At 42.0% G+C, this 17,391-nt stretch overlaps 1 protein-coding gene across 1 annotated transcript in view; it reads left to right on the top strand.

Moving 5' to 3' along the window:
• khdrbs3 (KH domain containing, RNA binding, signal transduction associated 3) overlaps nt 1-8,092 on the top strand; it is a 50,152-nt gene extending 42,060 nt beyond the window's left edge. Inside the window, exons 8-9 of the mRNA XM_067256014.1 lie at nt 5,413-5,471; nt 6,952-8,092. Coding sequence (XP_067112115.1) covers nt 5,413-5,471; nt 6,952-7,043 — 151 coding nt within the window. The 3' untranslated portion in view covers nt 7,044-8,092. The remainder of the gene's footprint in view (nt 1-5,412; nt 5,472-6,951) is intronic.
• The last annotated feature ends 9,299 nt before the right edge of the window (nt 8,093-17,391 follow it).

Below are 17,391 nucleotides of genomic sequence, written 5' to 3' on the forward strand. Positions count from 1 at the left end.
TAGGAAGATGTTGGCAATTTCTTGCAACATTACTTTCAGTGATTGTTTACAGTGGCAGGCTTTGACATACCTTTGATTGCTATGAGTTTGGTCATCATGTTGACAATGTTAGTCATTGAACACAGCAGTTGTTATAAATCTCGCGAACAAGCGTGCATTTGTTTGTATTTGTTTGTTTCCTAACTGATACAAGATTATTATTACATGACAGTTTAAGAAGGCGCCTTCTCAGTTTCGGCAGAATACTGCTATATTCCTACAGTGTTGTGTGTCTTGGAAATAGATTGACAACATGCGCAGTGTTTGCATTGTGTGCATTCATTGCAATCGTTCGACAACAGCTCCTCCTTTTAAAGCCATTCCACTTTTAGAGGTAGTTACATTTCATTAAATCTTTCGATGGAAAAGGTGCAGTCATTTTTTAGACAGTCCCCCCTCATAACAGCCTGACAGGTCAGAGCTGGAGCAGGGCCCGTGAGGAGCGTGAGCTGGGATCCGTGGACAGACAGTCTCTTAACAATGCCTCATGTTGCCTTCAGGAGCTTCAAGTCTGAAGACCCGAGATCTGGCCACGTGGCAGGGACTTCTGTTGCTGCAGGCTAACAAGCAAGGCAATTCAACATTCCCCTAGTATGATATCACCCCCTCACTCTAATACCACAACCACCTACAGGAAGAGAGGAAGATATTTTGTGTAATAAAGGATTGTGTTTGCAACTCGGAAACCCGGGTGAACAAAAATATAATTCTCAACACTTTAGTTCATTAGATGTCAGTGTGTTGGCAGCGTTTTCCAACTGTATGTTGAATAGGAAAAAAAGGATATACGCACATAACCTTGAGACATGAGAATTTAGCTCAACAAGGTTTTTCAATCGCACAGAGACACACGCAAGAAGAAATGTACATGTTTTCGAAGAGAGGAGCAGCCTGACACCTATGGCATTGTGGGGAACTGTCAAGAGCTGTTGGTCCACCGAACCGCAATCAATCGCAGTCTTTTCCCTTCGAGTGTTTGTATTGCGCAGCGATTCAAATGATCATCCACTTATTAAAAGCAGCAAAGGGCTTACGCTCGGGAGAGCTGACGGAGGGCGGGGTGGCGCAGACGTGTGGGTATTAATCAGGTGTAAGGTCGTGGGGGAGACGGGAAGGAGGAGGAGGCGTGGAGAGTCTCTTTAATCGTATTAGTGTGAGAGCAGGTCTGACCTCCCTGTGGGTAATTGAGGAGGATGACAGGTGCGGCCCAGCGCCAGCCGGACCCAGGGAGAGGTCATCCTGGGCTAGGCCAGCTCGTCGCTTTGTCGCGAACAAAGCGTTATTTCATCGCTGTCACCTGTGAGACTGAGACGGGAGGCTACGGACGCCTCTCGCCCCTCTTTTCTCCTTCCTTCCTTCCTTCCTTCCTTCTTCCCCCTCCCCCCACTCCCCCTCTTCCTCCCCCTCCGCCCTGCTTGCCAGCACCTCTTCGTCATCGCGCTGGCTCCCATAGGGCTACATTTACCGTCAGGGCTGTGACACTCTTGCAAAGGGCAGACATGTCCCTCAGGAACAGCTGTAAAACTCAATCCAGGATCCAGGTGTGGAGTACTATAGAGGACAGCTCTGCATGTGTGAATAGCAAAGGGCAGTCTTCGCCTGGACCACCGAGGGCAGAGTATGACTCTATTGGGGAATGTACCGTGTCTTCGATCAAAACGTTTTGTTAGGAGATGCATTGTGCGTGGTTAAGAAAAAGGAAATGTCATGCTGGTAGACATGTTGGAGCTAAAAAGCACGGTGTGTGACCTAGGGGTCCTGAGATGGATTCTGGAAGTTTCTGCCTTTTTCCTGAGCTGTGAACATGTTCTATTGTGTGAGTCTATTTTGCAATACACTGGGCATTCATTTAAATTCTTTATTTTAGAGCTACCATAGTAACAAACCATAACAATAGCAACCAAAAAAAACACTTACGTATGTTCATTTCCATTCTCATTTTTGAAAGTAAATGTAATTGGAATGGGTTCTATTCAGGCAAACCACATTTGACACATTTGTACATCCATGATGTTGACCACCATTGTCCATCATTGTGACACCACAGCAGGAGTGCAACAGTAGAGATTGCCTTGCAATCAGTCCATGTGTCGAGCAATCAACCGTGGTCCCAGAGGGACCTTGTCAGTTGCAGTTAGGTGAACCTCATTTTGGACAATATGCAGGAAACTAAATAGATTTATTTTTAGGCCATTTTCCTTTATAGTCTGTTGTCACCCTAGAAAGTGGTCAGGCAGCTCCGCACAGGGATCTTCTCTCCACACGTTTTCATTTGTTCTTGTCATCCTCTGGTCTCAACATTCGAGTTGAGAATGCTACAGTAGCATACTCACTAACCCAGCACCCCCCCCCCCCCAAAAAAAAAAAAAGCATGTCAGAATACCCAGGAAGTATTGCCTGGTTCTCTGTCTGAGACTAATGATGTCACACTGACTTTGACGTTTGTTTTTACCCGCATGCTCCCTCTACTGCTATTAAATATACGACAAAGGCACAACTGACTGGGTTACATTGGGAATGTGGCACCTCTCTCACTAGGTTTCCCCCAGATTTATCACAGAGGACTGGAAGAGTAATGGAGGTGTAGCAAAACAAAGTCCACCGGGGACATGTACTACATCATTCAGATTTAACGCCGCCATCTGTCTAATGGCGCCAGGGAGCGCCACCATCAGTGGTTAAGATCGCCTATTCACGGAGATGACAGATGCATGTGAGAGGCAGGAGCATATACCTGTGGAAAACTAGGTTTGAAATTCCTGCGTCGTGATCACGGGACAGGGGTACTTAATAGGCACAGCGTTTATTTCTCAAGGTCTTAGCCTCAGTTAAGACAGATTGCCGTGCCTTGGCTGCCTAACAGGCTGGGAGACATAGGAACACCGGACATGCGCATCCCTGCTAATGAATGTCAAATCAAAGACTGACCTATTTAGAGTCAAAGTGCTTTCACACCTATGACAGGGCAATATCTCCGAGGAGTTTTTCAATGCCCTGGACATCTCATCTTTTGCTTGTGCACATGCTGCCAGCCATGCTGTTTGCAGTACACCGAGCTGTGCTTCACAACCAGGGATGCTAAATGTGTAATACACAGGGGAGTAAACCACAGCCAGTCTTTTCAACTGAAAGTTCTCAGCGATAAACTATTTTCCACTGGTGCCTCTGCCTTGTTATGCCATATTACCTTTATGTTGCTAGTGTGAACCAGCAGGAAACTAAAAGCCTTCCTTTGAAGTGAAATGTAGAATTATGCAACACAGCAATGTCTTGGTTCCATCGCTATCATTAGCGTTTAAGGAATGTTTATGGAGTTTGACTGTGATAAAAAAAAAAACACATTATAAAATTAATTTAATGCGTTACTGTTTGATTGTTTTAGTCCCAGTCACATATAGCACACCATGGGAACTTCAATATTTATGTTTATAACTGGTTGATTGACATCTAAATGTGATAAGGGGTGTTTGACCGCTGTTGAGTTAAAGACATGAACTATGCACCAGTAATTTCCTCTGGATCTTTGACCTTCTGGAGGACTCACCGTTCAGGGTAATTGAGTAGAATAGGACACTGGTGAAAGGAGGCAGCGTGGGGATATTGACAAAATGTCACCCCAGAAATTAGAGGTGCCTAACTGCTTTTGGTATCCTCCTTTTCTCCGTTAAAGGGAAAGCATTTGATTTGGCAGCTGTCTGGGGACCCTTCCAAAACCATTCCAGAGCATTTCTGAACTATTGTCTAATTGTCTTTGCAGACTGCAGGGGGAGGTTTTTGTCAACTGTTTCCAATGCGATTTTTGAAAAATGGGTTTTGGAAAAATGTAGTTGGTGGCTTGTTGTAATTTGATGTTTGTTCAGAGATGTCCTCCTTGCAGCACACCCCAGTGTTTGGTCATGGTGAGAAATCTAATGATTTTGAATAGCCTGTCAGGTTTTCTCATGGTCTGTGTGACATAGCTAGAGAAAAGATGCACAACTCTCTCTCTTTCTCTCTCTCTCTCTCTCTCCCCTCTCTCTCTCTCTCTCTCTCTCTCTCTCTCTCTCTCTCTCTCTCTCTCGCTCTCTCTCTCTCTCTCTCTCTCTCTCTCTCTCTCTCTCTCTCTCCTCTCTCTCTCTCTCTCTCTCTCTCTCTCTCTCTCTCTCTCTCTCTCTCTCTCTCTCTCTCTCTCTCTCTCTCTCTCTCTCTCTCTCTCTCTCTCTCTCTCTCTCTCTCTCTCTCGAAGAGTGGTGTCAGATATTTAGCGACTGGACACCAGTGGCAGGCTCATGGTGGCACCTCTACTGTGAGGTTTGATTAGAAATCTCACCTCTCTCTGAAAAACAACATCTGTTCTCCCTTAGTCAGTGACTTCCACACATGAGCATCCTCACTCTGGAAGCAAGCGAGCTCCACACACACACACCATGGACTGCCTGTTTATCCTATCCTGAGATGCCTCTCACCGATCAGGTTGTCTGATTCACAGCACTTTGTACAACAAACCGATTTAGTTATCAATCAAGAATGGATGGTTTAGTGCTTTGGGGGACACGACATCGTAAAGGTTCTCCCCTTGAGAAGTCTTGTGGTGTTGAGGTTGAATGCTAAGCCCCAACTGGGGCACCTGCAGCTCTCTGATCCCGAGCTGGAGAGAGAGGCTGCTGGTGTGACAGGCCAGACTGACAGGCTGGGAGAGAGGACTCAGCGGTGATGGGCAACGCCGTCTTAGTGGCAGTCTTATGATGAATTACCTCTCCGGGTCTGAACGATGCCACTGATACTGAATGATGCCGGAGCAGGATTGTTCTGTCAGCAACTCACCGGGGACGGCAGATAAATAAAGAGAGAAAGCTAGAAATGAACTTCAATGCAAGATGGCCTCCTTTTTACTTTTCATTAAAGTTGCCATCTCTCATATATCTCCATATGTGCTGATATGGAAGTGTTAGGTTGTGGAAAAAGACGTGCCAGGAAATTGCCATGTGAAGGCACAGATGTTACAAACTTTTGAGTGATTGTAGCCTGTCTGATCCTCTCTTGGCAGCTTATCTTTCAGTAGAGGGTGTGCTAAAGACTCCTTCAGTGTGCTCTGGTTGTCTTACAGTGCAGGGTATTGCACAGGCTCCTTCACTGCTGGGTTTACATATTGTTTGTGATTTGGTGGAACAAAGTAAGACAAATCTGTTAGTCTGTCAAGAGTTAACTAACAACAACAACAGCATAATGGTTACCATGCTGTGCAACACTTGGAAACACCATTGTTCCATTCCATTGTTCTGCTCTTCCGTTCTATGAAGAAGAGGTGGATGTACCGTGTATAAAGACTGTGTACATCTCCATTCTAATAATGCACTTTGTCTGATCGCATTTCTCTTTTTCTTCTCCTTTCAGCTCAGAAGACTATTATGAATATGGACATGTGGTAAGCGGGGAATCCTACGACTCATACGGTGAGTTTACAGCTTCACGAAAGAGCGAATTGTTCAGATGAATCTCTCTCTCGATTTATGGTCAGCATGGATCTGTTAATCATGCCAGTTTGAGAAGTTTCAACACTGTTTGAGTCCTGTATTCAGTAGCGGCGCTTTTCTTATGTGTTCTCATTAAGAAACTGTCGTCTTCCGTCAGCAGATGTCACGTCTTTGTGTTCTGGCAGTTTCATGCCCACTAAATATACATACAGTACATGACGGCAACCTTTGCCATGGTCTGTGAGATGATGTTGATTAAATAGTTATGGTGGATATGCTTGTTAGTCTATAATCATCCTTTAAATTATCAATAATTGAGGGAAGATATTACAAATTTATATGTGGACACAATGTTCTGGGTGATAATGTCAGGGTGTGAGGAGGGGTAGGACCCAAATGCACGAGAGATGCGAGGCATGGTCGAAACAAGGGTTTTAATTCTCAAAAAAAGGGGAACAGATAGGGCACTCACAGGGACAGGTATTGTAAGGACAAGACAAAGACTGGACACAAAACAGAAACCTAAATACACAGAACCAAACGACACACAGGTGGACACAATAACGCTAACGAGAACAGGTGAAGACAATGACAGGGAAACACTAGGGCAGGACAAAAAAACTGAAACCGGGGGGGGGCAGGGCTGTGGCCGTGACAGATAAATTGTTACGAAGCATGAAGAAAAAGCTGAAACAAAACAATGTGCACACTTGTAACCATGCGGGCACACTACCCTATCAAAGTGCTGACTTGCAGTAGAGAAGAAAAGGATGTCTGGCAGTTCAAAGGAGTCCTTCAGAAAAACAGTTGATGTACACCCTTGTTCTCAAAACGCAAGGTTACCTTGGTCACTGTTTCTAAAGTGATTGTCAGTTAAAGGTTGACAAGTTTAATTAAAGAGTATTGGTTAAGGGCTGCCAACTGAGACCCTGTCACAGGGAAAACAGGCCTTTTGTGAGCTTCAGCTCAAGGGACAAGTCTCTGCTGGCTGGAGATCAGACAAAGGCTGGCATCGACGCAGGCACTTGCACATCGACAGTGATGGGGGTGAATGGGGGCTGATTTAGACTAATGGTAATTGTGACCTTTCGCCTGGAGACACTAAACAGGCTCTTTTCAAGTCGCTATTTGATCTTCTGATTCAATTATCTAGAATGGATCCTTCCAGGTGTAAGGCGCAGATTCATGATTGAGCTTCTGTTTGAACTTGCAGACAACGACTTGTTTTTTGTCGGTCCACTCAAGTCAACACCAGTCTTTTGAAACCCTTGTGGAACTTACTCGTTTCTGAAGTAGCTTCCTTGATTTGACAAGTCACGCCAATGTCACACTCTCCGGCAGCACACTGATAACAGGGACGTCCATTTCCACAAACACACCTCAAGTAGTGGTAACCTACATGCTGTATATTAGCATTTCCCCTGTCCCTTACCTGTCCCTGTTGTTCCCTCTGAAACAGGTCAAGAAGAGTGGACTAACAATCGCAGCAAGGCACCGCCGGCACGGACAACTAAAGGAGTGTACAGAGAGCAGCCATACACCAGATATTGAACTGTTTGTACAACCTGAACAGTCCACCTTGGCGTGTCTTTCTAAGTAATGGATTTTTTATGGACGCTCCCCCCTTTTTAGAATATGTATCACACAAAGCCAACTACTAACAAAGAGGAGATGGTGAGAGTTAAGACCTTGAATCAGCGTTAGAAGTTGGTTTTCAAATTGAAGACCCTGGTAATATGACATGACTGAAGGGCACATATACAGTACAGTAGGTGATAATGCCACCCTTTTGAGTAGATTATAAGTTTAATCGTGCATTATATGTGACGCTTCTCTTTCGACTGCATAGTAACATTTGAATGACTCCGCAAAGGCATTCAAGTAACATGTTTCTATATCACAGCTGTATGTACAGTATGTATAACAACATGTTGATGCAATGTTGTATTCGAGTCCTACATTGTTGCTAAGAGGAGTAAGAGAAACGTTACAAATAGTGCTGCTCTCAAATCTCAGAGCCTGCTGTGATTGATCACTTTAATATGTTAGTGCTTAGCTCTAGAAAGGTGAAGTATTGTAGATATTTTTTTCTGAGGGGTTGGTTAATTGTTTCCCTTGTAAGATACACCTTTACAATAAGAATGCAGAAAGATCACTGTATACTTTGTTGTTTTCTCCTTTTGTAAAATGATAGTTTTTTCGTGTTAAAGGGCTTATAAAAGCATGGTGTGCAAACATTGTGGATAGTATCAACTGTTTTCTCCTAACCTTAAAAAATGTGTAGGTGTAATCGTTTGCGTTGCCGTCTCCCACTCTAACCATTCCAATCTTAAATCACAGGTCATATTTTATGTAAGATATCTTCAGTCCAAACATGTTGATGAGCTTTAGAATACGTGATTGATGCTCTTCATGCTCTTAACAATGATCAATCTTTTAGTTTTAAACTTGAAATGCTTTCAGTGTAATTATCAAGTTATATTGAAACATCAAATCATTGCAAACGTGTTAAAGGTTCCCACCAGGTAACAGGAGTAGTGTATAAGTACTGTATATTAACCTTTTCAGCTTATGTAAGCCCTTTAATATTTTCTTCTTGGTTGATGCAAAATAAACATTTTGAAAGAAAGACATCGTGTTCCAGAGAATACTTCTGCATTTATAAAATGAAATAATAATCTAAACTAATAAATCACACCATAAAGCTTGATGAAGACCATTTTGAAAAGAAACGTTTTATAGACCATGATTTTAAAGGTTCCTGATGATTGGGGAGATTGAATAATAAGATGTGTAACAACATAAAACGGATCATTATATGGCACAACAAAAACCCAATAATGTTTCCCTGTAGTTAAAGTCAAGTCAATTTTGAAAACTGAATGTACACACAAAACAACACCATTTTCCAGACAGTGTTATTTGATATCTTTCTATAATTACAGTTCATGTCAAGCAATAGTTTAGTCAAAGCATTTGATCAAATTTTTATTTCAGGAATAAGGATTTTATATACTTCTGACATACAAACAAAAACACATTAATTCCAAAACCAACACATCTGTATCTTGCTTTTGACAATGCGCCTCATATGAAAGTCAATATTTTATTTCCAATGCTTATGATTTGTTTGAAGAATGAACACAAGCTGAGTGACACCTACGGCAACAGGAATTCTCAAATGTCTGTAAACGATGGCTATTCTATTTTATAGAATTCGTACGGGGGATTTCTCTTTTTCTGTTGTTGTTCTGCTCTTCCTGTTCTCTTCTGGTCGTGTGGCCCTCTCCCAGTCTATTAAAGAGCCTGCCCTTGCCCTGTCTGTTAAAGAGACTAAATGACCCCAGCTGACCTCCGCAGAGAGAGGATGGCAGTAGCTGGTTAAAAAGGCAACCATTCCACAAGGTAATCAAACTGAACCAATTTAACCTCATCCCTAATGTAGTTAGACATAAACATTTTCTAAAACTAAAAGGAGCATTAATATGTTTTATTCTGTCTCTTTTAAGACCTTCTGTAATCTTTAGTGGCTTTAAAGGCAAAGCTGGGGATAATTAGAAGTCCTTTAAATTGCAAAAAATTATCATAAATAGCAGTAATACTTTATCAACTTCTATAAATAATTGTATCATAAGTCTTTGATAAAATGTCAAATTATGAGTAAAATGAATAACCCCACAGCGTTGTTTAATCTACAGAGTCTGATGTTTGGATACTTTCAACTGTAAATACTTAACCAATTTGTTTTTCTCTGCATTATTTTAATCAATTTTCCTGTCTTCTTGTAGGTTGAAGTCAATACCTACCGCAGACAATCCTACTCCCTGGTTGTATAACAGTATTAAGGCAAGGTGAGTCACTTTAATTTAAGATTGTGGTATGAGGCAGTAGGTAGTACGGAAACATACAACTGCATTAGAAAGATGCTGGCTGGTGGAATAAAAACTTGTATCCAAATGTCTTGGTGGTCGATGTGTCATGTCACTATCACTGTGATAGTACCGTATAAAAAAATTATTGTCAACATTTTTAAGGAGTTTGTAACCAGTACACAGTCATTGGTGAGCTTTTTAGAAACACGGCAATCCACCTCGAGGCTGAGGAGAGCCTTGGAAATCCTCCCAAGGCTGGCAGTGTCCACAGAGCACAATCCTAATCCTTCCTGTTTAACCAAACCACAATCCCTCTGGGTATCTGGTGCCAGACAAAGTCTCTGCCACCCTTTGTGCCGCTGTGATTATGAGGTCATCTGAACACTTTGTGGCCATGTGCCATCTTGATGGAGATGGGGCCTTTTGCCTTCCAAGCCACAACAGGGATGTTTCCAGCTGGAGTCATAAGAAAAACATGCCATGCATGAGCACATGTCTCGTACAGAGGCATAAAATGACTTATTGATTCTTCACTTTGAAGAGTGGCTAACGAAATTCCATTATTTAATATTGTTTTTAGGGTGAAACCAAACAAGGCCGGTGCAAGGAAAACCAAATCCATTACATTCACCAGCAAAGAAGCCTCCTTGTGAATATCTCCAGGATAAAATGGTGGACTTTCAATTTCCGCTAGCCGAGCTGATGTGAAGTAAGCTGGGGGTCGGCGGAGATGGTGGTGGAGCCACCTGAGGAAGAGCACCAAAGGGAGGAGGTTAACGTGTGTATCACACTTGTGCCAGACTCCAGAGGAAAAGGACACCTGCCGGGCAAATGGAGTTTGTCCTCCCCTGGGACACTCTGTCAGGGAATGTTTCCCTCACAGTGCCACAGACTGTGTATACATTTTACATACAACCTGAAGTGTGCTGAACTGACTATGAACCCACTCTCCCAGTGTGTGTTGACTGGGAGTTAATGGGGAAATGTGACTCTCCCTCTCTTTAATGCATTTGCTGTACTTCACAAGAGAAGAAGAGTAAATTAATAATGCAATATGCCATGGGCCTGACATCGTATTGCCAGAAATGACAGTCTTCTAATTACATTTTGTTTTGTTCATTACACTATATCTAATCCATTCAAATGAATAAATAATACCCTTTCAGTGCCTTATTGTGTGCCAGCAGAGCTCAGGATGTATGGCCACCGACTGTTTTGAGACTGACAATGCACGACAATGCAAAATCCTGTATCCCTTGTTTCCTGAATTAGATTTTCATTTTGATTTATCATGTAACGTGTGGGAACACCATGGTAGGAGGACATTCACCAAAGCCCATATCTCAGATTTAAAAGATTTAAAAGAATGTTGAGCTTAGAATAGATTTTGGCGGTGAGAAACCTCCTTGTGCATAAACCTGGATAGACCCATCTGTATTCCTCACAGCTCCATATCCTCAGCAGCAGACAATAGTTTTCCATTAAGGGAAGTGATTCTCTCTAGGCTCTCAGGCCAAGCCCCCAGACAATAACACTAAGGGGTAAGCTTGCATCTCTGGATACCAGAGTCAGCTTTCATCACCTCCGGGGGTTGACTCCACAATGAAGTGGCTTAAAATGCCAGCCTTATCTTGACTAAGCCCGTCTCAGTTAATAAAGTACGAACGGCTTATTTGATTATAAGTGTACACATAGGATGCCATGATCCTGTCACCAGACACCAGACAGCTCTATTCAGGATATGACTTGCAAGTACTCAACTCCCTCAGCTACTTCCTTGCACAATATTGTTGATAACACACTGAAATAATGAAGCTCTTCATGTGTTGAATGTCCAAAACGGAATAATGGCTTGCTGAGGTAAACGTGTAATGTAGCCAACACTCTTAACATAATACTTAACTAAAGATCACTTGATTCCCCAAAGCTTCATCAATTGACTTGTTTCAGGCTAAAGAACTCTTACCGTTCGTTCTTGCCTTTTATTCCTTAAGTAACTCAAGGGATCATTTCTGCCTATGTTGAAACACTGTGATCCATTTTTGAATTGCACCTCTTTCATGTTCATGTGATGTAAGAGCCAGCCTGGTAACAGGTCACTGCCTGACAGTGTGGAGAAAGAGTCATTATCTCAGGAAGAAATGTGTTCATTTGCTCAGCTTCCTCCAATCAGGTACAAACTGTGTGGCTGTGCTGTATGGCTGACATCATCTGTTATTTCCATGTTTTATTCTTGTGTACAAATACTACTGTGTAATTTTTCAACATAACCTCTATCTATCAATCAATCAGTCAAAAAATGGAAAGGTTTACCATACATATGATGCAACAACATTGCCAATGAATCAATTTATTTTCTCAATGCCTGTTAATGTATTGTGATTTACTATCAAACCATGAAAGAAACATGGACGTAGACTATTACATTCTGTGTATTTACAAACAGTAGCTTAATGTTGTGGAAAATTTAGTAATAAAACATTGAGTCCCATAGACTGAAGCATTTTGATTGTACACTGATTGGTGAAAGGAGATATTAGAGAGTCCTATAGAAATGTCTGCACTGCTTTGCAAGGTCAATAACCTTCCAATCACAGCATGCAGCCTCTAGGAAATAAATTACCAATAAACTGGCATGATCTTAACTGTGTTGGATTGACATTTCTTAATGAAGTATGTGGTAAATCTAGTTTGACTTCAGAGAGAAGCTCTCTGATGAATTTCACCAGTGGCGGATTTTGAACTTCAAAAAGGACCATGATTCCAAGATATTATTTACCTTTAGATGCCCTTGAAACAATACTTGCAGATCAAACACGTTTGTGCAGGGACGGCTGTCTAACTCTCAAACCCTTTTAATATTGCATGTTGCCCACTGCTCTGTCTCCAATACATCTCTCTCCTGATGTAAATACTGTCAGTTCTTATTCTTTTATCTTTATTCTGCTTCCACCTCTCACTGATCTGACTTTGAAGCGTTTTTCATTTATTGGGGGAAGTTTTTGATTACTAAGGTCCACCTGTTCCTGCCCCATGAAGGGGGAGGGCAGGGTTCATAAGGGTGGATGTGCCTTCAGCCAAATATAGGAACATTCAAAATGGGGCAGTTATGTCAAGGAGAGGCTAATTTCATCCCCAATGGATCCATTACAGCTGATACAGCTCTCATAAAAAAAATGCATTTCCGCATAGTCATAGAAGGGGATGTATTGCCAGGTTTCCTCTGAACAGTCCAGCCTGTCCTGTAGTGTTGACATGGCCTGGAGGATGACGCAGGGATACCACACTTATGGGTTGTTGTGCACAACATGTTGTCATACTCTGAGTTTAAAAAAATCCTGGGTGAAACTAATGACACCATCGCTCAACAATCCTATGAGGACCAGAAGTTTGCTGTTTTGTGCCGAGGTAAAGGGTGCAGCAGTTCGGATGGCCTTTCCAATGGTCAGCGATCAGCTTTTGACAGCAGGCCTTGTTAACAGCTTCAGCTGCCTGCCTGATATCGAGTCTGAACTTTACGAGGCTGTATGTGGGGTTTCCTTACAAGGAGAGTGGAAACAGCCTAATGCTTCAATCCACAGTAAAGACATAATCAGAACCGAAATACATACCGACAATAAATAAAATCCCTGCCATGTTTAGTTGACGACCTGTAACTGTGGCCCTTAAGAGGAAATTGAAGAGCACTCATAACATCTCTCTTTCCATTTTTTCCCCTCATGGAATTCTGGCCTTCCACTTGACATTCCCCTCGCCTGAACCTTTGTTAGTGTGGCACTTTAATCTCCTTCCTCAACATAACCGTACACTCTTCTCAAAGATGCACAGTGGACAAGCTTCCCATTTTAGTTTCTGGAACAGATTTTTCCATTTATTTCTCTCTAAAGTTCTTGGGCATACCTCAACTGCATAGATGCTTATGCATTCATAAAGGTGGTGATTCAAATTGATGGCAAAGCAATCTAAATTCTTTAAGGTCATTGGAGCTTGCTCCTTACATTCCCGTGGGGCACTGTGATGACAAGGAACAGCTCCTGCACTCATTTTGGGACATCATTAGAGATCCAGTTCCAACGGAAGACGTGTTCCCGCCATGGAAGACATATTGCAACGATGACTGGAAATGAAAAAGTATTTCATGTCTTATGAATACAAGTACTGTATACACTGTACAAGAGTAACCTTTTTCTTTTCCAACAGAGTGTTTTGATGCATAAATGATCTGAAGGAGTCTGTAATGTTCTGACTTGTATGGTGCACACATTTTATATCGAACATGATATTGACTTCAAATGATAATAAAGCTTTACACCTTGGTATGAATAACACTTTGATTGAGAATGAATGGTGAATTGCTTTACATTGAAAAAATAGCAACTCAGAAAATAAAATCAATTTGATGTCCTCTTCACCTTAGTGATCATCTCTCTGCACCTGAAGCTGGCAAACCCCTACCCTGGTTGCTGCTAGGCAGTAGACCATTATTGGATATTCCCATGGGTCACATTAAGGGTCAGCCTTGTGGGGTAATAAAGTTCTTGATTTAATTAAATTGCTTGGTTTTATGTGAATGAGGAGCCATCCAGTTGGTCAGAGAAGTGATCAGACTGCAATCTCTGACAGTGGTTGAGATGCCATAAATCAGGCTTGGGGAGTTTTCCTCTGTGCTGCAGGGAAACACCGGGCCTCTCTGGTGTTCATTTGTCACATAGCTGTGTGCACACACATCTCTTGAGAAAATGATACTGCTCCCTGCCCTCTCGTTCCCCCCCTCCTCTTTGCCCCCCTCCCCCATACCCCTTCATCCCCTCTGAGACGTCCACAGCTACAGAGCAGGGCTTAATAAATCACTTGGGGGGAAAATACAACATCTCAAGGGGTAGCACAAACTAGAAATTCTACCCTGGAATTTCAGCAGGGTCACTGTCAAAATTAGCATTTTTTTGTGCTACTTCAAGCAATTAGTCACATGGAAAGCACCAACATTGGGATTCATAAGGTGTTGTCAGTTTATTGGTTCAGCTGTGTAAGAGTCGTTAGGCTTGTTGGAAGATTGGAAAATGGTTTCTCTTAACGCTTGTTCTGTCCAGACCTTGAGGTTCAACAATGAGTGTTGACAAATAGCATGTGCTTAATAGCATCTAAAAAAAGCTTGTTTCATGGTTTGTTGTTTATTTATTTTCTTACTGGTTTTCATTTGTCTCACAGTTCTTTACAGGTAATTCACAGCACTTCTTCATAATTTATTTGGTAATGTTTGGTACAGGACAACCACAATTCACAGACATGAAGTTCCTATACAACTCTTCTGCAAGGTGTATGTACGTTAAATGTTTATCTCTGACAGTGATATGGAGTTATATATATGTCTATGAGCTCCTTCCTAACCTGCTTGTCTTCGTAACCAGCAATAAATAATGCTTTTTGTTCTTAAAAAAAAGAAGTTCTAAATTAAGATGCTGACAATAAACAAAGTCATGTTTTGCAAAACAGTTACTTATGAACCTAATCTCTTTAAGTCTGGACTGCTACTGGAACAAGGCCAAAGTTGACCTGTCCATCAGACTCTTTATATGTTTTCACAAAATTATGAGAAATTAAGAGAATCTTATACAGTACATCCTTTGAGACGCTCAACATTGCACAGAAACTTGATAAATTGGATTCACAGAAAATGCAATCAATTTAATGTCACAGAAACAATGAACTTTTCTCAAATATAATTAAATGTAACAAAAAGACCAAAATTGCAGATGAACAAAGTATGGGGATTTTCTTGGCGATGGTTGAACCCTACGAGAGTTCTTCCAAGAGTTGTGTGTCTCAGCTGAATAGCTGAAGTGGGTCTGGTGGAAGTTGATAGCACTACTAGCATGACCAGATTTACAATACACTAAAGGCATTGTTGCGGTCATATTCCCATGTAAATGATGAATAGAGAAGATAGAGCAGCGTAAGGCAATTAATTATTCCCCCAGTATAAGACTTCTCAATTATTTATGTTAGTGAAAGCTGAATTCAGATATTTAATGAAATAAATAGCTCTGACTATGATCCAACTGTTCATCCTTAACAGCCTAGCTTCAGCTTGTTAAATCTCACCCAGGATATAAGAAAACCTGGGAACTGGGAATCAATTCAAAATGATAGATGGAAATTGTTAGTTTATAATGACAGAGAGAATGTATGTGAGATGGGTGAGCGTCAAGGCTACCAGCTGGTCCTAGCATTCTGGTATCACATTTGGCTAATTGACAGCATGGATTCTTGCTTGCTCTCACGGCAAGGCAGTTGGCCAGTTAGTTGCTATGGGAGACACTCATTAATTAACATAAGTTAAAAAATAGAGTTGTCCAAGTTTTGTGGTATGAGAATAGCTGTAAAAGCCAACCAAACTGTTTTTGAACTAAACTTGGAAGTGAAAGGAAAAATCCCAAACCGACAAAAATACAAGTAAAATACACTGTTATTGAGGGATGACTGTTAAAGTAGAGAGTGACATGAAGGCAGGAAAAAAAGAATGTGACCCTCTATAATGCAGACTCGGACCATTCTGTACCACAGGGTTGCTACGGCACCACGAAAAAAGAGAAAGTTTGACAAGTGTGGCATTCATTTTGAAAGCACTTATTGGCATAGCCTCAAAGGTTGCACCTCCCGCTGCCCTCCCCTTCAGCTGCTGTACGCCCACATCAGTGTCACCACTGCTCTCCCTGGAGGGGGGGGCTGGTGAAGCGGGCCGGCCGGGCTGGTGGAGCCTAATTGAGGCCTGAGGAGGCCCGCATCTCCTGTGCTACAGCTGTGCTGCCCCAGGGTGACGGCCGGATCAAACCCCAACGACCGCGGCAGGGTCAGAGGTGGGTTTGTGGCTGCTCTGTTGGGCTCGGCTGCTCAGCATGCAGGGCCTCCTGATTTGACGGCGACGTGCGGACAGAACAGGCTGTCCTGCAATCTGCATGCCCTCTGACCGAGCCCCTCGGCTGCTCTGTGGTCTCCACTCACTTCCCTTCTCTGACAAAGACTCATTAGGATAGAAACTAAGACTTTGAAAGTGGCTGTTGTATGTGGGTTTGAACTATTTCTGACACATAACAAAGAATTTGCTGACGGATGAAGTGTTGTTGGTACTTTGTTGCAATACAGCTACAATTAGATTGACGAAATTAGTCGACACCCAAAATGAGTCTTAATATGAATTATTTAGACCACGTGTATGACACAACAGATACGATTGACCAGATGTTGGTCTGCATTATTTTAGTTGGAATAGAAAACAAATGAAACAGTACATTTGAACATGCTTCTACAGCAGGAATACCAGATCCACAACAGAACAGGACTAAAGAATGTACGAACCAAGGCACATTGACAGTGGTGCAAGAGGACTATTTGCTGCCTTCAGAGCTGTATATGCAAATGAGACAGCCTTGTACCAACTGGTCATGAAGACCAGTGGGAGAGCAAGCGCGCATTACTCATCCCGGCAGACTGAACTTCAGTGACAGACCCACTAATTAACGATTTAAAAAAAGATTCAAGAATGATTTCCATCCAGCTTCCCTCCACCTAATCAGTTCATAATGGCATTTCTGTCCTCGGAGATGATAATGGTTTTTCACAAATGTATTTTTGCTTTGCCATTAAGTGCTCAGAGCTGTTAAATGTATTTATTGTTACCTTTAAACCTCCAGTGATTTGTACTCTTCAAAGACATCTTCTAAGGACACTGGTAAATATGATGAAATGTCACTTAAGTGTTATGTAAGGGTCAACTATTAGCAGTAGAGTGGTGAACTCAGAGTTTTGACTTCTATTTGCAGCCCACTTAAAACTAACTTGAGGAGGTCATTAGTTTTTTTCTTTGTGAGAAAGGTGGGTTATGATAGCTCTGAGCCTTAATTGAAATGTTGGAATATAGGTCAGACCCAGGTCCCAAAATAAAAAACAAAAAACCACATATGTTGTTTTTTGTTGATACACCAATGCACTCACCAAGGCGCTCCACAACAAGTGAGAAATGCAATACA

Source organism: Osmerus mordax, chromosome 18, assembly GCF_038355195.1.
Source record: "Osmerus mordax isolate fOsmMor3 chromosome 18, fOsmMor3.pri, whole genome shotgun sequence".
NCBI classification, from domain to species: Eukaryota; Metazoa; Chordata; class Actinopteri; order Osmeriformes; family Osmeridae; genus Osmerus; species Osmerus mordax.